The sequence below is a fragment of the Camelus ferus genome, chromosome 13 (assembly GCF_009834535.1).
Source record: "Camelus ferus isolate YT-003-E chromosome 13, BCGSAC_Cfer_1.0, whole genome shotgun sequence".
Lineage (NCBI taxonomy): Eukaryota > Metazoa > Chordata > Mammalia > Artiodactyla > Camelidae > Camelus > Camelus ferus.
Genome location: NC_045708.1, coordinates 10,714,414 through 10,738,797, shown reverse-complemented (window position 1 = coordinate 10,738,797; position 24,384 = coordinate 10,714,414). Strand labels below are relative to the sequence as shown.

The window sequence follows — 24,384 nt, the reverse complement described above, 5'->3', positions numbered from 1 at the left end:
TTATTGTTTTCATCTTTGGAATAAAACTCCTTGTAAAAAAAATCCTAACTAATGAAACTATTTCACTCAGCCTTAGTCAACAGCAAAGTTACAACCTGAATTTAAAGAAAGTTTTCCTACTTGAGTTTATAAATTGACTATCACCTTGATGATAAAATTAGTTAAAACGTGTTCATAAGTTGATTCACTCATTGATAATAAGCATGTCAACAATGTATTTCACCAAACAGCTTTTACAAATTTTCAACCAAAATAATAGAAATAAGATACTATTATATATGTAAGAAATTAAGAATTTTAAAAAGACATCACATTTTGTGGTACAAGATTTACTTCATACAACTGAAGTTACCACTTTTCTTTCTTTCTGGCAATTTTAATATTGAACACATCTGGAGGATGAAACTATTTGCAAATCATCATTTAGCTTCAGGTACTTGGCAGAATGGTTAATTCAATGCCCACAATGCTAACAAAGTTTCTTCATTCATTATATACATGATCCAAGATTACTTTCTTTTAAAAATATGCTAAAAATCATTACCACTAATTGCAGCAAATTTGTGACAATTTATTCAACAGCTCATCTGTTACAACAAAAGGCCGTTAACCTACCTGTCACTGCTGGTACTACTGCTGCTGCTGATTGAATCACTACTGGAGGATCTACTCCTAGAGCCGCTGCCGCTAGGGGACCTTGTGGGTCTAGACGCTTGGCTAGCCAGCCTCTGAGGAGACTGATTTCTAGACTGAGATGAATGTGGTGACCGACTCCTGCTGTGCTGGTAATTCCGCTCTGGCCTTCTGCCTCGTACCTCCCGGGTAATATCATCCCTGTAGATATCCCTGTGTACCACACTGGGCAGTGTAAACTGCTCCCGAGCCCTAGGTTCGTATCGGGGGTCATGAGCATCAAAACGGTTTGGACTTCGACTCCGAGAAGTATAATAGAGCCCATGTTGTAAAGTCCGCTCGCGAGGATCTCTATAGTAATCCTGATCGTAATGTCTTGTCCGATCAAATCCTCCCGTCCCCCGTTCATGGTGTCCATAGGCACTATGTTCATAAGCACGCTCCCTGTTATCTGAAGCCCTGCATTTAGGAGGGGGGAAAAATATTTAATCAATCAGAAAGGGGAAAGCAAAACTAAAAGCAAGTCATGCAAATATTCACTTCAGCATTGTCTTTGTCTTTGCAACTGGTCATTTTCTAAACAGCATTAACCTACTGAGTAAGCAAACACTAACAAAGCTTAACATTTTACTTGACTCCAAAAATTATTTTCACAGCTGAGCAATCATTGTTTTAATTGTATATTGGGGCTTTCATGACTATGCAAGTCAGTTGCTCTTTTTATTAGCGATTTTCTGGCTTATATACAGAAATATACATATGCCATCTCCTTTTTACTTTAAATTTAATAGAACAAGAAGAGATTGTCGTTTTAATATCAAAGTTCATCTGATTAAACTATATACCAAACTTTATTTACTTCGTAAATGTATTTTAGGGAAAATTTCCAGGATACATCTTTTACACAGACATGAAAGCCCCACTGCAATGCATGCCCATGTCCCAGCAATAGGAGGGCATTTTCAAAGAACAGAAAAAAATTTAAGTGTAACTTTCTCTCATTAACTTTCAACTTCTTGGGTAATTATAAAAATTACTAAATTATGTAAATTGCTGTGCCCAAACAATCACATTTACTAATAAAAATGGACTCTTAAAAAGAAAAGCAAACCAAAAAACCACCTAGGATATCAAAATATTCAGTTACCATATGCTATTCTATGATAAATTTAATTACTAAAAGAATAAGTTATTTTATCTCCTTGTGCTATCAAATCCCACATAATTTTTAAAATGCCTATTCCATGATTCAATTTGTTAATATATGTACTTAATGGCTTCAGGAAATACATTCTCTTAGGGCTTTAGCTATACTCAAATTGCCTATGATGAAATAAGGCAACTTTGGGAACTAAGATATTCTAAAGGTAAGATATTCTTAAGAGTACAAAAACTGTTGCATGTACAATTACATACATGCAATTATGCGTTAATATTAAAAGCCAATTCCAGTCCTACAAAGAAATCTGAAATTCTCTACTTTTGTAGGAAACTAGAACTCATTTCCTGAGTTCCTAAAAGACTATTTCATTTAAATATCAAACTTGAGGTTGAGTTTCTCCTCAACCTTACCTTTGGATTTATCTTCTATCAAAAGTGATTATGGAATCACGAAAAATATAGAAGAATTAGAATCTCTCCAACGAAGAATATGGCAAATCTTACAAGTAATAAATACCATGTCCCCAACACATGCTTAGATTCCAAATGTCTCCACTAATCTTCAGCTTCACCCACTATTTCACTTAGTAGCAACCATACCTTCTCCTAGGCTATTTTTGCTTTTGGCTGCTATTATGAAAAGCAACTAGCATGCCAAAAAATTCAGTATTATCTTTCCTACTTAAAGGTATTAAATGATTTTCTCCTTTTTTATTCACTACATTTCTGGGATTTGGATAAATACTTCAATGTCTAACAAACAAAAGGATTTCCTCTGAGACTTAAGAGAAATTTTCACAAATAAATTAGCACCCTATCAAATGTTAATCAATAAGAGTTGTTATTAATGATATAACAGAAGCAAAAGGCAATAGTTCTAGGAGAATTACTGCTACAGCTGATATACTTTATAAATATGCAAAGTTCTTATCCATTAGGAAGATACAGAAGGCAGGCACAAGAGCTAGCAGAGCTGAAATCTAATAGCTATTCTTTGATTCATCTATTAGTACTAAATAATTCTAGAGTTAGTGGGAAAAAAAGAAAGTTTGACTTGGGTTAGGAGAGGGGCTAATATACACAGGTCAGGACATACCAACCTTTTGCAAGTGTGGAAACACGACCTATAATCCCAATTAAATCTAGGGAGAGAATTGTGAACATAACTTCCCCAATTTTGGCCCCTCTTATGGGGGTAATCCACCTTCTTAATGGGCAAGGGTGTCAAATGATACTTAGATGAACCACAAGGAAAAAAAAAATCTTAATGACCAGATAAAATAATTCCACTGGAAGCAAGCAGTCCCAGACAAACTGTAACTCTCAAACCCCCAGACTTCTTTCTTGAGATAGTAGAAAATTATAAATTGATCCACATTCACAAAAAACTTCCAGCCCTAAATATGAATCAGGCAGCTGACAGAAGAGGAAATATCCTCTACGATTCCACCAAATGAGGAAGACACAGTTGCTCGCCAACAGTTCACTTTTGTAGCCATCCAGCCAGCCAATTTTGATTGCTGTATCCACAACTGATCGTCACCATGTGTTCAAAACTAAAGTACCTTTAATTGGACAGCAGCTTGTTTAAGAAACAAGATAATAATCCTCTTTCCCTGGGCTAATGGAATCTTGACTGCATGACATCCCATACATTCCAGGAATTAGAAAAGCATGGCTATATTCCAGGATTTAGGAACGTCCATCATCTCAATTTTCCCCATTCCATCAAGGAGTATAATTCCAACATGGAAAACTGTGTAGATCCAAAACGGAAAAAAATCAAGCACTGCCTTCACTCTTCTTCATCCAAGTACACATTTCCAGGTTAAAGTATTGTTTGTAGAATCCAAGCAGTTGAATCATATGGTCTGCTAGGTTTTTTGGTGACAATCCAATCCGTTTGTACACTTTATGGAGCGAAAACTGAGAAGATACCAACTTCTAAAAGAATCTGTAGGCTCTAATATTCCAGAAATATTCCATATAGTACAACCACAAAATCTGTAGACAAGTAGCTCCATCAGGTAGAAGGGATATATCCAAGGAAGGCCTTAACATTATCCAAGAGAGGGAATAATTAATTCTAGAAGACAGGTAACTCCAAAAATGACGCTGCCATACAAAATCTTCCACCACTTCATATCTCAGGAGTAGATATCCAACCAGCTGCAGAAAATATCCTCTACGATTCCATAAGATACCAGCCACTGTGATAGAAATCACTTCGGTTTCCAACCCAAAATAGGAAACACTGAGAATGCCCAAAACTTTAAATCCATCTGGGGCCCCTAAATACGAGTTTCTGTTTCTCACCATATCAAATACAAAATACCTGCCTACAGAAACCTTGGAACTTACCCATCAAGTCTCCGCTCATAACGTCCTTCTCGTGCATGAAGTGATGGTGGGGGGCCATAAGCAGGCCCTCCACCACCTCCTCTGAACCCAGAAACCTCTCTACTACGAGATGCTATGGAAACTGTATCATCCAATCCCCGAGCAGCACTCGGAATGGTGCCTGGTTCATTATAATCCGTGCGTAGGTCTCTATCTCCCATTTTGTTGACTGAGTTGTGAGCTTTCTGTGCACTTTTGATGTCCACAAAATCCACAAAGGCAGCCACTCCTCCTTCAGAACCCCTCTTGGGGAGAATTTTGACACTTTCCACGCGGCCATATCTGAAAAAAATAAAGTCAAGGTTATCGTTGCATAGCAAAAATTTTCCAAAAATAGTTTTTGAAAATGTTTCTTGTTTTTAAACAATTTACATTATGTATGTATGGGGGAGGGGTTGCAGAGTGACATTTAAAATGGCTTTTACACTCACATTTTTCTTTCTTGAGGCAAATATTTATGAATTTTTTTATTGAAGTTTAGTCAGTTTACAATACTGCATCAATTTCTGGGGTGCAGTATAATGTTTCAGTCATATACACACATACATACATTCTCCTTCATATTCTTTTTTCATTATAGGTTACTACAAGATATTGAATATAGTTCCCTGTGCTACACAGTAAAAACTTGTTGTTTTACAAATATTTTAACCACATTATTTTACTGCTCTCCTACTTTTTAAATTGGAGTATAGTTGATTTACAATATTGTGTTAAAGTTTCAGGTGTACAGCAAAGTGATTCAGTTACATACACACACACACACACACCCATTCTTTTTCAGATTCTTTTCTAATATAGGTTACTAAAAGATGTTGAATATAGTTCTCTGTGCTATATACAGTAGGTCCTTATTGTTTATTTTATATATAGTAGTGTGTATATGTTAATCCCAAATTCCTAATTTATCCCTCCCCCATCATTTTTTAAATATAGTATTTACTAAACTACCTTTTACCTTTCTAGAACATTTAGTTGAAATGAATCTCTCAAAAGTTTTTAGGAATTTTTATATTCTAAAAAAGGATATTATATCTAAGATAATCAAAGTAACTTAGAAATCTTGAAAGATTTTTATTAAAGTAGAAACTGTAACTGAAAATAGCTATTTTACAGATTCAATTTTAATATAATTCATTAAGTGAAAATGATCTTACTAAAAAAATGAGATGACTTTAAACACTCCTCACTGGAAGGCAAAAGAAATCCAAATATTCTGTGTATTTCCGAAAGTCACACTAATTTTTAATGTAATCTTTTGCTATTCTCTTTTCCAGGAGGTTAAAAGAAAATTTCTTAAAATTTATAACTCATGTATAATTAAATGAATATTTTTCATGGAAATTAGTAACTTTTGACAGACTCTATGTTCGTATTTTATTCCAAAAGAAAAAATGTTTTACTATGTATATAAAGAAAAATTTTAGGGCATCTTTTATATTTTGAAGCATATATGAAACAAATATAATTATCAGGAATTTTAAAATTCATGAAAAGTCCACAAATTTTATTAGAAGTTAATTCTATGTACTTGCAATCTGGCATTTTAGAAAGGCGGGCACAGCACTTTTATATATAGCATTCTTATTTGCTGACAATCCAAGAGAATAATTTTACACTTCCCCTGAAGAAGCTGACATTATCAGAAAGCAGAACTTTTATTTTACACCCTCCAGTATGATGTAAGTTATTATCTCTCACAAGGGTAACATAATCCTAAAATCCAGTTTCATCAGGCAACTATACATAATAAAATTATTTAGGATAAATTAATTGATGAAAGGATCTTTTAAATTTGGGGAGAAAATGATAGAAACAAATAGTTCTTTCCATCCAAACATTAAAAAAAACCTTCCAATGTATGTGACAAAGGATTTGTATCTAGAATACAAGAAATCTTACAACTCAACCCATTTTTTTTAAAAATAGGGAAGACACTTCAAAGAAGATATATAGATGGACGATAAGTACAGAAAAAGATGCTAAAAATCATTAGCCATTAGGGAAATGCAAATCAAAACCACAATAAAATACCACCTCACATCCACTAGGACGGCTATTAGAAAAAAGAACAGAACAGAACAGGACAAAACAACTGTTGGCAAGGATATGGAGAAATTTGAAAACTGCATAGCTTGGAACTGTAAAATTGGGCAGCCACTGTGGAAAAGTTTGGCATTTTCTCAAAAGTTAAGCATAGAATTACCATATGACCCAGCAATTCCATTCCTAAGTATACACCCAAAAGAACTGAAAACTGGGGCTCAGATAGATACATGTGCACCAATCTTCACTGAATCACTATTCACAAAAGCCCGAAGATGGAAACAACCCAACTGTCCATCAGTGGATGAATGGATAAACAAAATGTGGTATATGCATACAATGGAACAATGGATTCTTTTTATGTATTAAGACATAAAAAGAAATGGAGTTTTGATATATGCTATAACATGGATAAAACCTTGAAAACATACTAAATGAAATAAGCCAGACACAAAAAGACAAGTAGTTTATAATTCCACTTACATGGACTATCTGGAATAGGCAAATTTCATGGAGACAGAAAGCAGAATAGAGGTTACCAGGGATTGGGGAGATACTACAGAGTTTCCGTATGGGATGTAAAAAGGTCTAGAAATAGACAGTGGTGATGATTATATAGCACTGTAAATGTACTTAATGCCACTGAACTGTACAGTTAAAATGGTTAAAACAATAAATTTTCTATTTTGTATATTTTAACACCAATCCACACCTTATCAGTAACCCCAAGTTTTCTATTAAAAAGAAGAAAGAAAAAAGAGGGAAGCAACCGACAACTCCCCATCAAAAAAGTCAGTTAGCCAAAGAATACAGGGAAAACAAATATTTAAACTTAAATCCTGAATAATAAAGAGCAAAATTCAGTATTGAAAGAGGGACCAAATACTCAATGCATAGATTATGCTTATAGAACAAAGTCAAATGGTTCTTCTTCCTCAAAAGGTTGGACTCACTGTCCCCATCATTTTTATACAAGGAGAATACACTCTGGATACAATATACAAATTTATCTCCAAATTTAACAAAGGAGAATTTGATCAGGTACTACATTACTCTTCTATACCGAGAAGACTGAAAACTCCCAAATTAAAAAAAAAAAAAAAGCTGCTTAACTCTTTATAAAACCAATGAAAATTCAGCCTGTAAATGTAAATATGTCCTGATTTTGTTTACTCTTTCCAAAACAATACATTTCTTAGAGTATTCAATCAAGTATTCCTCAAGTACTCAAATATGAAATATCTACCTGACATTTACTAATGACAAAAAAATGCATCCATCAACAGATGACTGGATAAAGAAGATGTGGTATATTTATACAATGAAATACTATTCAGCCATAAAAAATGACAACATAACGCCATTTGCAGCAACATGGATGTCCCTGGAGAATGTCATTCTAAGTGAAGTAAGCCAGAAAGAGAAAGAAAAATACCATATGAGATCGCTCGTATGTGGAATCTAAAAAAAAAAGAACAACATAAATACAAAACAGAGTCATAGACACAGAATACAAACTTGTGGTTGCAAAGCGGAAGGGGGGTGGGAAGGGATAGATTGGGAGTTCAAAATCTGTAGATACTGACAGGCATATGCAGAATAGGTAAACAAGATTATACTGTATAGCACACGGAAATATATACAAGATCTTGTGGTAGTTCACAGTGAAAAAATGTGACAATCAATATATGTATGTTCATGTATAACTGAAAAATTGTGCTCTACAATGGAATTTGACACAACATTATAAAATAACTATAACTCAATAAAAAAAAGTTTAAAAAAAGAAAAAAGAATAAAACCACAATTAGATAATATTTCCTTTTTTAAAAAATATCAAGCCTTAGCTACAGGTTTTAAGAGAACCTATGAAATGTTCTCTAGTAATATGTACAAAATATTATTTTCTTTAACTACATAGTCACTGGTTATAGTAATAATTCATTTGCAATTTTTTAAGAATCAAGAAAATCTAAATTTAAAAAATGAGAACATAAAACTAAGAAATTGTGCTTGATTGCTACAAGCTGCAGTATATAACAATCTAATGAGTCTGTCTTCAAAAACACAATTTAAAAAACCAGTATTAAATTGGTTTCTGTTTGGCCAAAAATATTCACCATCAAAATGTTAAATTGATCAAAATACACTGTAATTCTTCTAAGCTTTTAATAGAGAACTGCTAAATTTTAAAATAAGCACTAACTATCCTTAGCATTTCTTTGAAGAATATAATGGCAGTGTATTAGTGGCCTCACATTTTACATTTGAGAAAATGTGATATAGCAGAGGAAAAGCATTAGAATATGATAGAAGAGTAGGGTTCTGATTCTGAATCAATTACTAATTTTATGGTTTTTAACAGACACTCAGTGCATTATTAGGAAACAAAACAAAGATTCCTAGTTTCGTGGTATTTATTTATAATTTTTCAGTTTCCTGATAGATGAAAAGATTCCTCCTATTCTAAACTGTTTTCATCAACTCTACATGAAACTCACTCCATTAATTTACACAGCAATACCAAATACATAAAGCTAAAAATCATTAGTATGCTAAAACCCAATGAATTCTCAATACCTCTTCTTTCCAGAAGTTACTACATTCATCCATTATCAGCAGGTTTCTCAATATGAATGCAATTACTAATTTTAATCCTAGATTTTGCAAATAACCCTACTAATAAGCAACAGCAATTAACCACATACTTCATTTTCACACAAGTCCTCCTACTACAGAAAACAATCCTCTGCAGGTCATTCTTTTTTATTTTTATTGACATACAGTCAATTTACAATGTTGTATGCAACTCATTCTTAAAACATCTACCTGTTTATACAAGGTAGAGTTGTAAGATTGTAATGAGGAGAGTATCAGCCTCCTTCAAGAAGCATGCAATTAACCTAAGACATCCATTCATCTAAAACCCCACAGAGATCACTTTCCAAAGACTGCATATTTTATCACACTATCAGTGCTTTGTGCATTGCCCAGTTTGCCATCCTTCCATCCTATCATGGTGAAGCTGCTCCTTATTCAAAAGAGAATGATCAATAAGTATGAACAGACAGAAAGCAAAAGTAACTGAGCATGCTGTAAGTGATAAAAAGGCCTAAGAGATGAATATTAAGTACTACTAATATTATTAATATTAATAAGTTTGGCTGGGCTATCTATAATAGTAGAGACAATAATAATTTGTGTTTACTAATTTTTTATATCAGAATAATATTCAAAATCATTCCTCTTTCAAACTCAGAAAGTTGGGGCATAAATGTATCCATTATGACCACCAAACTATCTGGAATAATGCAGTGACATCAATAGTTATATAACATTTTCATAGCAAAAAAATTTTTATGAAGGAACTACTGATTATAAATGAACTACTTGATCTTATATTTTGACCAAAAGACTAGTTTCCTCTCCATGTCAGACCTTTATTTTATTTCCTATACCAGTGACTAGATACACTTCAAATACATGAAAAAGAAAAAATACACTAGAAACTTAAACAATATACTATAACAGAATTTAAATTGGAGCTGGCCATATTTTTTCTACATAATCACAGGTCAAATTTTCTTTAATTTTTATTGTGATGAAATATAATATAAAATTAGCTATTTTAACCATTTTTAAGTGCAGAATTCCAATCTTTTAAAATTAATCACAGCTATTTCTTGTCATCAACATAACAGAGGTAGACATTAAAGTTACCTCATTCACAATTACTGGTACTTCCACACTTTAACACATTAAATGTGGTATGTGACTCCGAATATTACTACTTAAATTGAAAAACTCCTGTAATTTGGACATAATCAATTAAGATGGTGATGTTTTTAATATGTCATATGTTTCATTATATCATTTAAAGCAAGTTAAAAACCAAAAGAAAAACTTGCTTTAACAATTATTTAGCGTGACAAAGATAAATTTAAATTGTTAGCATGACAATGATAAACTACAATGGTTTCACTCTACCCAAAGACAAATATCAAAAATTTATATAAACCCACAGAAAATAGAAAATATATACAAATAATTTATCTGATAAGAAGCTCGTAAGCTCCTATAACACAACAATGAAAAAAGACATAATGCAATTTAAAAATTGACAAAGGATACTAACATTTCTCCTAAGAAGATATACAAACAGCCAATAAACACAAAAATTTGCTCAACATTAGACTTTAGGAAAATAAAAACCAAAACCACAATGAGATACCACTTCACACCCAACAGGATGGCTAAAATGAAAGACAGACAATAACAAGTGATGATTAAGGAGACATCTTAACCTTTATACATTGATGGTGAGATTGTAAAATGGTGCAGCCATTTTGGAAAACAATTGGGCAGTTCCTCAAAATGTTAAACTTAGAATTACCATATAACTCAGCAATTCCACTCCTAGGTACATATCCAAGAACTGAAAATGTCCACATGAAAACAGGTACCAAAATGGTCACAGTATCATTATTCATAATTGCCAAAAAATCAGAAACCACCCAAATGTCCAATTGATGAATGGATTTTTTTAAATATGGTATGTCCATACAATGGAATGTCATTCAGCAATAAATAAAAATGAAGTTCTAATGCATGCTACAACATGGATGAATCTTGAAAACATTATGCTAAGTGAAAGCCAATCATATACTGTATGACTCCATATATATGAAAGGTCCAAAACAGGCACATTCATAGAAATATAAAGTAGGTTAGTTGTTTCAGGAGCTGGTGAGAAGGGAGAATGTGGAATGGCTGCTAATGGGTATGGGTTTTCATTCTTGAGTGATGACAATGTTCTGAAATTAGTAGTCGTGGTTGCACAATTCTGGGAGTACTCTAAAAACAAATGAATTGTACACTTTCAAAGGATGAATTTTATGCTATGTGAATTATATCTTGGCAAAACTGTTATTAAAAGAAAAAGACATAAAACAGTACCTGTCACTGTCCTTTAAAACAAAAGATTTTATATCTCCTTTAGTCACAAGTATCTGTGTTATTACAATATAAATCAACTGTATGCCATGTTTCCTGTAACTGGGCACACTTGGAAGACATTTTCTATTTCAAGCATGCCTGCCTGGGAAGATAAGTAACCCATTACATGACAGCCAAAGCCTATCTTCATTTCATGGCAATACAGAATTCTTTCAGGAAACCTATTATGAAATAAATGTATGTACAAAATAGATTTATAAACTATTCTTAAATTATTGATATATTCCCCTTTAATCATTCTATCTTTGGAATAAGTACAAATAATTTCTAAAGATGGCAAAAGATAGACTCAGAATCCCTAAAGCCAGCAAAAGGCAGGGTCAACCACACAGTCCTAGACTCTTTTCAGAAAAAACTAATATCCTGAAATGCTTCTCTACTTGGAGGGATGAGGGAGGGGTGGGAAAAAGGGAGGAGGAATGATCTGTAATAGTTTGCTGATTTGTATTCTCTCTCTGCACCTCCCCCTCCCAATTACTAGTTTGTTGTATAGTCTTGGGTCTAGGAAAGACTCTCAGCATGAGGTAAAATCCCTATGTCATAAAGGAAAAGACCACGTAAATCAAAGCATATAAAAATTACAGCTCCTAAATAGTAATATATAGTCAAAAAACAAATGAGAAAAATACTTAAGCATGAGAAATAAGTGATTCCCTAAATACACAAACTTCTTACAAATCAAGAGAGACAGAGGCCCAAACAAAAATCAAGGCAAAGTATCTGAATAGGAAATTATTTTAAAATAGACACAGACTAATGACTAGTATCTTTTATCAAGATATTTTGAAATTCCTCCTTTGGTATTTGGCGGTGGGGAGCAACGTGATAGAATTACCTCACATTAAGAAATAAACTGTACAGAAAGACATAAAAATAACCACGTATTCACTCCGAACCCTCCTCAGGGCCTTTTAAATGATCACATGTCTAGTTTTGTATTGCCACTGTAGGCCAAGCTGCTTTTGTTGTGTTTAATCCATGGCATTATTGTGAAGGCCTCTCTTCATGCTTTTCGTATCTTGTCTTAGGAATCTTCAGCAAGCTCTAGGTCCTGAATGTTGTCTCCAAAAAATCTTAGTTTTACCTTTTACATTTAAGTCTTCATCCATGTTGAGTTAATTTTTGTATTATTACTATGTGAAGTTTAGGCTCTGTTCTTTGCCTAAGAATTTTCAGTTGTTCTGGCACCGTTTGTGGAAAAGACCGCCCTACCTCCATCGAACTGAACTTGGTAAGAAAAACCAGCTGGGCATATTCATGCTGGTCTATTTTTGAGTTCTTTATATTAGCCCATTGGTCTGTGTGTTTAAACCTTCGCTAATACCACACTATCTTGAATACTGTACCTATCATTTAACCTTAAAACTGGGGAATTTATTTATTTATTTATTTATTTATTTATTTATTTATTTATTTATTTATTTAAAAGAACAGACATATACACAAAAAATGGTAAACAAAACACTCAAAAAAACTACTCAACTTCACTTGAAATTTCAAAAATCCAAATTTTTAAAAAGTACCATGTATTACAAAAACCTAAATTTTAATAATACCTACATATTAGCCAGAGTCTAAGAAAATAGATATTTTTATAACACTGTCTACAGGAGTATACATTAAAGAAATCTCTCAGGAAGACAATCTGATAGTATCTATTAAGAACTAAGTACACTTCCCCAGAAGTTCCATTCACAGAAACTTATCATACACACATAACTGCCCACATCTGCAGTGTACAAGACTGCTTACTATAGCACTGCTTTTAACAGTTAAAAAAAACAAAAGCAACCACCATTCCACTTTGTCTCCATGACTGCTCTAGGTAGCTAATATAAGCAGAATCATACAATACTTGTCCTTTTGTGACTGCCGTATTTCACTTAGCATGTCTTCAAGGTTCATCCATGTTGTAACATGTGTCAGAATTTCCTTCCCTAACATAATATTCTAAATATTTCAATTCAAAAAAAAAAAAAAGAATTTCCTTCCTTTCTAAGGCTGAATAATAACACTCTATCGTATCTGTTTTGTTATCACACATTCTGTTTTCCCTCTCATAAGTTATGAACACTGATGGTTGCTCCATCTTTTGGCTATTATGAATAATGCTGCTATGAACAAAATAGATTACATTTTTAATAAGAAAAATGATTTATTGGTTCTGATTGGCAAAGGTTTACGAAAACTTGAAGACCGAAGATAAGCTTTAATTCAACCAATAAACTATACTCAGCTGTTTATGGAATCCATGGTGAGTGCCTAGATTCCTGTACATGAACACTTGATGACTACAGCTCTTGGAAAAAAGCAATGTTTTCAGCAAAGCCCTTGAATGATAAAATTCTTCAGAACTATTACAGGCACTATTACTTCAAGGAAAAAATATGTATATGCGTTATTATGCACCAATCTAATGAGTAACTATTTACTAAGTAAATTAATTTTTAACAAAAACACAGTGCTCAACTGATACGCAAACCTCAGAAAGATTATCCAATTTTAAGGAGAAAAATTTCCAAAGAATCTGTGATTTTTAGATCCTACTGGTTAGATAAGATAGGACAATCTCTTAGTCAATCTTAGAATTCATATGGTACCACTTCAGAGAATAGGAGAAAGGAGTTTACACTTCAAGAATCAAATATGTAATACAGAAATATATATAATCATGATGATGACTAAGTTAACACGTAGACATTTGTTCTCACAATAATTCATATATGTATCTGATTTACACAGTACTTTTCTGGAAAAAGTTCAAGTATAACTGTAAACAGAACGCAAATGATCCCAATTAACCAGTTCTTAAAGTAGTGGCAATAAATAAAAGAGTTAGATGAAGAAAACAAGGAGCAAGGCAAGTTGATCAAAAGGGGAAGGCTGAAAAAAAAAATGCTGAAGTAGCACAAGTCAAGAAACTAAATAAATTAGCAAAAATCCATGTTAACAGCCCCTGGTGTGACTCTTTGAAAATGTTCTTCATACCTGGCTTAATGGGACTAGTACAGTACAATTGCTGAGAAGGAAATTAACTTCTAACCTATGACTTACTTCTTAATAAAATAATAATTTTTAAAAACTGAGAAATTTATAAATTACTTCTAATATTTCACTTTACTAGACTTTTATCTTTATTTTAGAATATATGCTTGCTTAGATAGAATAGAATCAAGACCAAAATGTGATCTTTTTGTAACACACATAAATTCCATATTATTTTCATCCATCTCTATGAGTATTTTTGTAAAATCCCTAAAGCCTACCTCTATTTCCAGATTAAGGAAATTGATTTTTTTTTTTTTGGAAATGTGTCTTTTTTTTAAAATAACTCTTCAATCTTAAAAGGCCTCTGGATCTTTCTATTCAATTTCAATGTTTTACAAACTTCTAAGTAAATATGCTTCTGAATAAAGAGCCTTGGCATCAAACTAAGAAATAAGTCACCAATCTCTATGCCAATTATACCTTAAACTTACTGAATATGCAAACTTGTCCAGTCAACACTTTAGCCCAATTAATTATAATATCTAGAACTAAAAAACTTTCTACACGCAAAAAGGTTTTAAAATCAAATTTCCAACAAGGTCAACACAAAGGAAATCAAATGTCATAACCCTGTGAGACCTCAAGTTGTGATGACAGTTCCTTTTATACATCTATTTTTAGAGTAGCAAAGCAAATTTATGCTGAAAATGAATAATGTGTCAAAAATCACCATGGAAAGGGTTACTTCATAAGAAAAACAAAGAGGTGTAATTGACAAAAACTGGAGTGTATCTTTATATATCTTAGATTAGTATAACAAAGCACATATACCATTTTTAAAAATTAACTGCATTAAAATTTCAAACTTTACAAATGCCACTTAAGTCTTGACCCAAGGAAGGCTATTTTTGATTGAAGAGCGTACATAGCTGGTTGTTAGCAGAATGGTTCATTTGAAAGGAACTGGTACATCAATGTTTTGTATGATTGCTACACAGTATTTCTAGATATTAAGCTCTTTTACAATTCAACTGATCATTAATACATACTTCTTAAAAATCTTCACAGCATTCCAGTGACCTTTACACATTATGAAGAATGACAGCTACAATAAGATTTCCAAACTAAAAAGACCTTAGAAATCTTATAATCCAACCCATTCAATTTATGGGAGAAAATAAATGTACCCACTTTAAATAATAAATGTGTTACTGAAGAAGTAAAGTGCCTTATTTTGTCTTATTTTATATATAGTAGCACATACTAATTGAATTTTAGGTGTTCTCTCTAAATGGAGATTTTTGCAAATCTTGTTTTTTGTGATAAAGCTGAACCCACACGTATAATAGAAATCAGTATCTGTTATGACATTTAATTCTAACACTGGATGTGCTTGAAATTCATTTCATTGGAAGAATTCAAGCTGACTAAAAGGAATAACCTTAAAAATTTAAAGATTCCATGATTTCTAGTATAAAATTGGGGGTGGGGGTGTATAAAACCAGAAAAAAAAAAACCCACAAGAAAAACACTAATTCTTTAAATAAAAAAGCAAAAACAAGCAATTCTAATCACGTAAATTAACCATGAGGAAAAAGAGGAGGGAAAGAATCAAGCTATTCACAGCACACTATCTTTGTTGTGTTTTCTAGTCTTTCTAGTAACCAAAAAAAAAAGGGTTTTGGTGATTCTTAACTTTCTAACCTCAACTTTTTAATGTCAAAGCTAAAACTAAAATTAGTACTTAAATATACTGCTAGCATTCTTCTTTTTGGTCCTGAAACCCAGAAAGCATTATATTCTTAATCCAATGGTTTGTCTAAACCAATGGTTCCTAAATTTTTTCCATAGACTGCTTTGACAGTCTAGTAAAATCTATAAATCGTTTCTCAGAATATCATTAAATTAATAAAATAAAATGCACAGAATTACAAAGAAATCAATTAAATTGAAATACAATTATCAAATATTTAAAAATAGGTCCACTTGTAAACATACAGGAAATATAGAGGACAAAAGGTGATGTTAATACATACCACAGGACAAGAATGTAATCAGCAAAACACACACTGCCAGAAACTCTACAGGACAATCAACCTTGTTTCCAACAAATTAAATTGTAAAGAGGGAGATTAAAACATATGTATTAGGGAGGCAGGGTGTAACTCAAGTGGTAGAGCACATTGCTTAGCATTCAGGAGGTCCTGGGTTCAATCCTCAGTACCTCCTCCTAAAATAAATAAATAAATAAACCTAATTATCTGCCCCCCAAAAAATATGGATTAATAAAGACTTAATCAAAATGTCCATTAAGAAGTAAATAAACAATCTGTGGTATCTTGATTGTGGTGGTGATTATAAGGATGCCTACATTTCTCAAAATTCAACACACTCAATACTTGAAATGGGTATTTTATTTCATGTACTATACCTCAATAAATTTTTTTAAAAAACATATTTTGTACCTTATTTCGAGCCTGAGTTAAAAGAAAAATTCTTAAAACAATTACGAACTTGAGTGGGGACTAGGTATTTGGAAATACTGACTGGGTATCTGAAATAGGGATATACCACAGTACTGTTGTGTATCTTTAAAAAGTTCTTATCTTCTAGAGATAAACACTGAAATATTTATGTATTAAATAAGATGTCTAGGGTCTACTTCAAAATAATACCAACTATACACATTGTAGGGTTTGTGCAAGGGGTAAGGTTCTTAATTCATTAAGGAACCCCTTGGATAGGGGCCAAGATTAGTGTAGAGGGAGGAGAAAAAGAAAGGTGAGTGCAGCCACTATGGAAAGCAATATGGAGGTTCCCCCAAAAATTAAAAATAGAATTACCATATGACCAAGCAATTCCACTTCTGGGTATATATCCAAAGAAAACAAACACACAATTTGAAAAAATACATATGCATACCCATGTTCATTGCAGCATTTTATTTACCACAGCCAAGATATGGAAATAACCTAAGTGTCCATCAAATGACAGATGAAGATGTGGTATATATGGCATGTGTGTGTTTAAATATATAAAAATATAAAATGGGATGCTATTCAGCCATAAAAAGGAGGAATCCTTGCCATTTGCAACAACACAGATATAGACCTTGAGACAAATACCATATGATCTCACTTATATGTGGAATTAAAAAAAAAAAAGCTCACTGATACAGAGAACAGACTGGTGGTTGGAGTATGGGGAGATGGGTGGAAGGAAGCAGCTCAAAAGATACAAACTTCCAGTTATAAAATAGTCATGGGGATATAATGTACAGTAGGGTGACTACAGTTAATAATACTATACTGCATATGTGAAAGTTGCTGAGAGTAAATCTTAAAAGTCCCTCTCACAAGAAAAATGTTTTTCATGACTATATATGGTGAGGAATATTAACTAGACTTATTACGGTGATCATTTTGTAATATATACAAATACTGAATTATTATGTTACACCTAAAACTAAAATAATGTTTTATGTCAATTATACTTCAATTAAAAATTAGTTTATTAATTTAAACTTTATTAAAATTATTTTTTTTAATTTAAGTTTTTTAAAAAAGAGGAAAGAAATTAGGTTGAGGGTCAAAAAGGTTTGGGGGGATGTAGGGCCAGGGCAAAATTTTGCTGAAATACCACACAAAGTGAGTGACTGACACCCAAATAAATGGAGCAGTGATAACTAATATTATTCTTAAAGAACCATTTCCATTCTCACTACCCCCTATTCTGAGTGACTCAACATACAGAACATCTCAGACTGTTCCTGTGATTTATCTCATATCACAAAGTCAGTGGTGGAAGGAGAACCAAAACTAATAAAATTTTAAGAGTGGGGTACCTCTAAATCTGCTTAAAAATGGCACCAGAGGCAGGTTATTCATTCATTCACAAGTTGTCTCTGAGAGGAAAAAAATGAAGGCAAAAACATGCAAGTCATTTCCCACCTCCTTTTCCTTGCCTCCCACCCACCCCCACAATGTTGATTTCCAAAGAGAAAGCTGAAAGGGAGGGGATTCAATGCAGAGGCAGCAGGGGAAAGGTGCCCAGAGGTGGCAGAGGTGGGGAAGGCAGTGGCTGGGATATTAGCTACACTAAGAATGTAACTGGGCAAATAATATATTGAGAATAACACGAGTCAGGTTTCTCACCATCTGAGAAGGGATTTATTTATAAACATGTGTGAACACAGTTTTTAAATACATGATATACAGGAACACTTATTGTGTATAGATGTAAACATATATACATACATGTATACACACACAACACACATCTTCTTAAATCTGTAGCAGTGGGTAAACTGTGCACCCAGATCTTGGTTTCCAAATAATCGTCTCTCACTAAAAGGAACCAGAGCTTCTTGAGAAATAGCTGATTTCAGGACTGAGAAGGGAAAATACAAGATGAGCCTTTGTTGTCTCAGAAATAAAGGAATGCTTAAAGAATAGTGGGAAGATATCAAAAGGACACAGTAGCCAGTTTGAAGGAGCTCCCACTAGTCAAATCTAGAACCATTTAGGTATCAAAATAAATAAGCCCAATGGAAAAAGGAGAAATCATACACATGTGTCTGTATATATATTTCCATATATATGTACATAAGTATGCAGAAAGTTCTTACCTACAGCAGAATAAATGGAGGAAAAATAACAGTTAATAGATTATCATTCGGCAACAATCACAACAGTATACAATGTAGTCAAGAGTTATCAACGGATGCTAAGGCTGGTGGGTTTAGGGTTGATGATGGAAGAGACTATCAGCACAATATTGGAATATCTCCCATAAAACACGAATCAAATAAAAAGGGGAAAGTAGTGAAGCCACTAATTCGACTAGATGATCAAAGATAGCACCAGCAGTGGGATGGCTCCATGCTGCCTGTTTGCCTCCTTATATGATACTCTGAGAAAGCACAGAATCACTTCTGTGGTATTCCTGCCAAGAATGCATGACCTGATCTGGTCATGAGGTAATACCGGACAGTGGAGGGTCAGCCTGCGGAATAAAAGAACTATGCTCTTTAAGGCTACTAGGCACATGAGGATTAGGATAAAGCTGAGAAACTGTTCCAGATGGATGAGACATGACAACCAAAGGCAATACATGGTACTGGCTAGGCTCCTGGTCCAAAAAGGAAAGAAGGACATTGTTGGGATGGCTGGCATCATTTGAATGGGGTATGTGGATTCGGTATTCATGTTGTACAAATGCTGATTTCCTCACTGAGAAGACTGTATGGTACAATGCAGGAGAATGTCCTTGTTTTGGGAGAGGTGTACACCAGAGAATTTAAGGGTGAAAGGTTATCGTGCCAGAAAAAGATAAGAGAAGGTAATGGAGCAAATGTGGCAAAATGTTAACAATTGAGGAATTTGAGTGAATGGAATGTGGGAATTATTTGCACTTTTCCTGAAGTATTTCAAAATGAATTTTAAATGAACAAAATAAAACAGGAAGGAGAGAAATGAATCTAGGTGTGTGGACAGGCCTTCATGCCTGTGTATCAAACGCCATCTTTTCAGGCCTTCCCCATCACCCCCAACCCCGTTACTCCATTCCCTTCCCAACTCCATTCCCTCCTTTGCTTTGTTTTTCCTCATAAGGCAGGACAGGCCACAGCTGATGGTAGTTGGGGCTGAATGATGGGTACATGGGATTCATTTACTATTTTTCTACTTTTGTGTATGCTCAAAATTCTCCAAGTTAGAATTTTAAAAATATATCCATAATACATACTGATCATATAGCAATATATATTCATATTTATTAATGCATTAAATAAAAGTATTTAGCAGTAGGTCTAATAGCTACTATAATTTCCAAGTTGTAATGAGCATAAATGAGATACCTCAAACGACTGTAATGTGAAACACAAAAATATATCTGATCGGTGTTGTGCTGAAATCATCACAGGTACTACTCATACTACCATGTTGGTACTATCATGATATTGTTACCTTGTAACTGCAGGAAATATTAAATTCTGGTAAGAGGTTGGTGAAAATAAAGACACAATATTTTCCTATTCAAATTTATGTACCTCCTCCTAAATTCTGGTCTAAATTGTAACAGTTTTCATTAAAGATTCTACATTCTTTTGATATAGTAAAGTGGTAAGCTTTTTATATCTTTTTCTTTTAATCCAAGGTGATTAATCTTGAGTGGAAAACAGCCTTTACTGCAGACAGCATAATTTTAAAAAATTAATGGTTGACAAAAATCTGCCACCTACCAATTTACTGATTTACAAAAGACTCAAATCAATATATGTCAAATGTAGTTTTGTAAAATACAAACTGTTTTTAAGTAGAGTACAAATGTCCTAGTTTTTAAATCAAAGGAATAAAATAATAGAGTGAAAGTTTAAAAATACCACTTTGAGTCAATTTTAAGAATCAAAGAAACTATGCTGGACTACAAATCTAGCACCAAGTACATAACACAAGCAGTAATAAGTTTTTTCCATTTGAATTTCCCCACAAATCTTCTTAATTGTAAAAACTGAAGTAGTTCCTATATAATAAAAACCTTTAAACATGCTAGGTTTCAATTCACCCCTATACTCAAAATGAAATCTTAAATAATTAAATCCAAGATTCACTGAAGTTGAGGTAGAGTCTTATAGAGACATTACACTATGGGGTTTTTTTAGATTTTCATAATTTTTAACTTGGCAGACACCTGTGAGGGGAAAAACCTGAATATCACAATACTTTTAACATTATGCCAAGAACATCTTTTCACCGCATATTTCCACACAGTAAAAACCAGCAAGATATTACACAAAAATTATACAATTTATAATAAACCGATTAAACATTCTAATTGGTTTCCACATTAGAGTATGCTACTTTCATTCAAAATGACAAAAGCTGTAAGGCAAATAATAAAGAAAAAAATAGAAGAAGTGGGTAGGAGGTACAGCTCAGTGGTAGAGCACGTGCTTGGCAGGCACAAAATCCTGGGTTCGAGCCCCAGTTTAAGAGGAAAATATATATATATGGCTAGATATAAACACACACACACAAAATAAAATAAAATTTAAATTAAAAAATAAAAATAAAACAAATAGTAAAAGTTAGAAATTAAACTATAGAAAAATGTTACTTTAGTTTCCTTGTTCAGCAGAATATATGTCTGTTTCAAGGCGATGAACATTTATTTCAAATCGTCCAATAATGAAATTCAAGTGCATAATTTTAATGAATATATACACTCAAGGTATTTTCAGACTACAATGTTTACTCTAAGTAATGTAGACTAATTAACTACAGCTCAAACACTAGAGAAACTTAAAAATAAAAGCAAAAAAGTATATAGTCCCCAACAGAAATATGCTAGTTTCCATTAAATATTTCAAAAAATTTTTTTAATTTAAGCAAAATTTCAAACTAAGTGGAAAGTGAGACCTGGAAGACTATTTGGAAAAACTTTCACATTACCACTATTCTCTACAACTTCTCTCTCTTCCCAAAGCATTAGTACTCACAGGATTAAAAATGTCTCCTAAATCAAGCCTGAAATCTCTTCAAAAGCATATCAAACAATACAATACCTGAGTAAATCAAGAGTCTACAAGAAAGGTAGTCAGAAAAATGTGCCCTCTACCCAAGTCAAATACCATCATTCTTCCTGGCACTGAGCCCTATGTTTTCCTCCAATCTGTCAAAGGCATTCTAACTCAGGAAATAAAATACAATGTTTCAAGCATTCTGTATTAATTTTTAAATGCTATTTCTCAAGATAACTATAAAACTATTTTACTTTAAAAAAAAAGTGCAAAAAGCCTATCATGAAAATAGGTATTCAAAATTATAATATTCAAAACCAGATTTATTTCTTCAGAGAAACTAGCTGGGCTCAAAAGAATAAACGATGTAGCAATGATGCAGGCTAGAGTATGTCAAATTTATTTAAGTTTAAAAAATATCTCTAGTTATAGAGTGTGTAAGGACAAGGGAGCTCTACCATAATACTTTATATTGTGTCCCAGATGTAAAGCTATCCAGATTCATGTAACACAACATATATTCCAGCTATTTAAACTTAGGAAAACCATTATGATTAGATATTTAAAAACAGCAAAAATGAAACATTTTTAAGTGGGATTCATTCTTTGACAAAAATTTTACATGACCTTGCACAATCTCTGCATGATCTTTAACCCACTCACTAAAACTGGAGTATGGATGGTAAGAACCTGAATATGAGATTTACTTTCAAATCTGAAAATAAGATACAGAGAATACTATATTCTTTGAAGGGTTCTGTTCATTCACTCATTCTAATTCAGGGAGTCGCCTTTGCACACACCTCTCCCCCTCTAACAACTAAGACAGCAACCAATTGTTGTATAACTCCTCCCTTCCCCCTTCAACCCAGCTAATGTACAATACAAAGGAAAGGACTTTCTCTATTGTGCAAATTCAGTCCCAGCAATGGATCTTTGTTAACTAAAACCTGATTCAGAAATACTCATTTAATTCTTTTCAATAAGCATATTAAATGTTGTTTTAAAAAATGAACACAAAAGATTATTCTTATTGCAAGAAGATAAAGCCACATTTCGGAAATGCTCAGATTATGTTTCAAAGGTTTGGTCTTTCTTTGGCAAAGAGGAAAAAAAGCCAAATCAGCAATCATCCCTCAATCTATTTTCTACCAAAAACACTGATCAAGATATAAATAAAAGAACTGGCTCTCACCGCTCTCCCCACCAAATGCTTCTATGTTGCCCTGCTCCCAAAGAGGTCCCTTGTAATCATTTTTTTAATCCGAACACTTACTATAAAAGCCTAATCACTGTTAGAACATTCATTTTGAAAACATTTTATATAATATATTCCCAGTGTACACCTCTTAATCATGTAAAACACTTATTAGCTAATGTTGAAATCAGCAAGGGAAAAATAGTAAAGTAGGTACTTTAACCTCCGTTTTAATATAGGTATTGCATGGTTTTTCTCATTCTGATTTCTAGAAGACATCAGAAGTGAATATCCTTAAATTTTCTTGCAAAACTATCATTCTGGTACAACTACCTTTTTATCCCTTTCACTCAAAGTATTCAGATTTAGTTTCCCTCCCGGTAGCAATCACATATTTTACAGAACATTTTCTACAATAAGGATGAAAAGACCTTGAATTTCTCCTAAGTCCATTTAGCTCGATAGCTGGATCAGCAAGAACACTTATTTCTTGTACACGGTTAAGGACAAACGAGAAGTCAGAAATAGAGATTACCTGTTGGGGGTGGGGATGGGAAGGGAAGAACGGGAACTGAGACTCCCAGGGTCAGGGGTAAAGGAGAAATTTTCTCTTTAAACTTTTTACACTCCTTAAACCTATTAAGAATGCACTATCCAAACAACTGAGTAAATTTGTTTAAAAAATTTTTAAGTCTCTTTCAAAATAAGGGAGTTTCAGGGACATTCAGTCTGCTTAGTTTTAAGATAATCTACTTTTACCGTAACATCTGATTTTGCTCTGCAATAGGTAACACGCTCTTTCAATGCAGTAGTGAGCCATGTGCCAGCTGAGCCCTCTTTTACAGTAACGTTCCTCCAGACCGCCGCTTTCCAAGGCAGCTCGCATCCTCCGCCTGCTCCTCCCTCTGTGCATTCTGAGATCTGCTCCGCTGATTCCCACATAAAGTGGGTCCTGGCCGCCATTTTAGAAAGTCATTCACACAAGCCGGACGGCAGCACCATCCACTTTAAAACCTTCCAAAATCCCCTCGGACGATTTCCTCTTTCCTCTTTAACCCCTTATCTTGCAGAGGAGTCAAACTCCCCGCGATAGGCATACAATGTCTCTAGAATCTGCGTAATGCGAAATGACAAGTCTGGCCACACAACACTGAGGGGGCAAAGCAAATGCTGCAATGCACGTGTCTGCGGGTCGGTGCATACAAATTTCCCAGGCAGAGACCTACAGAGAAAAGTCCGCAAGGAGATAAAAGTGAGCACATCGAAGTGGCTTTTCCAGGCCAATAACCTGCACCTAAATGATTTTTCCACCAAAACACTGAAGACATGAGGGAGGGCGTAAGGGATGGAGCAGCGCCAGGGAGAGAGGTTCCCATCTGTTTCCCCACTGAGCCCGAGATCTCCCCTTTGTCACAGGGGACAG

General features: G+C 33.5%; 1 protein-coding gene across 1 annotated transcript in view; it reads right to left on the bottom strand.

The window, feature by feature from the left end:
* The window catches only part of SPEN (spen family transcriptional repressor), a 76,030-nt gene that overhangs the window by 49,571 nt on the left and 2,075 nt on the right, over positions 1-24,384 (bottom strand). The window contains 2 exon segments of the mRNA XM_032495259.1: positions 616-1,092; positions 4,156-4,476. Coding sequence (XP_032351150.1) covers positions 616-1,092; positions 4,156-4,476 — 798 coding nt within the window.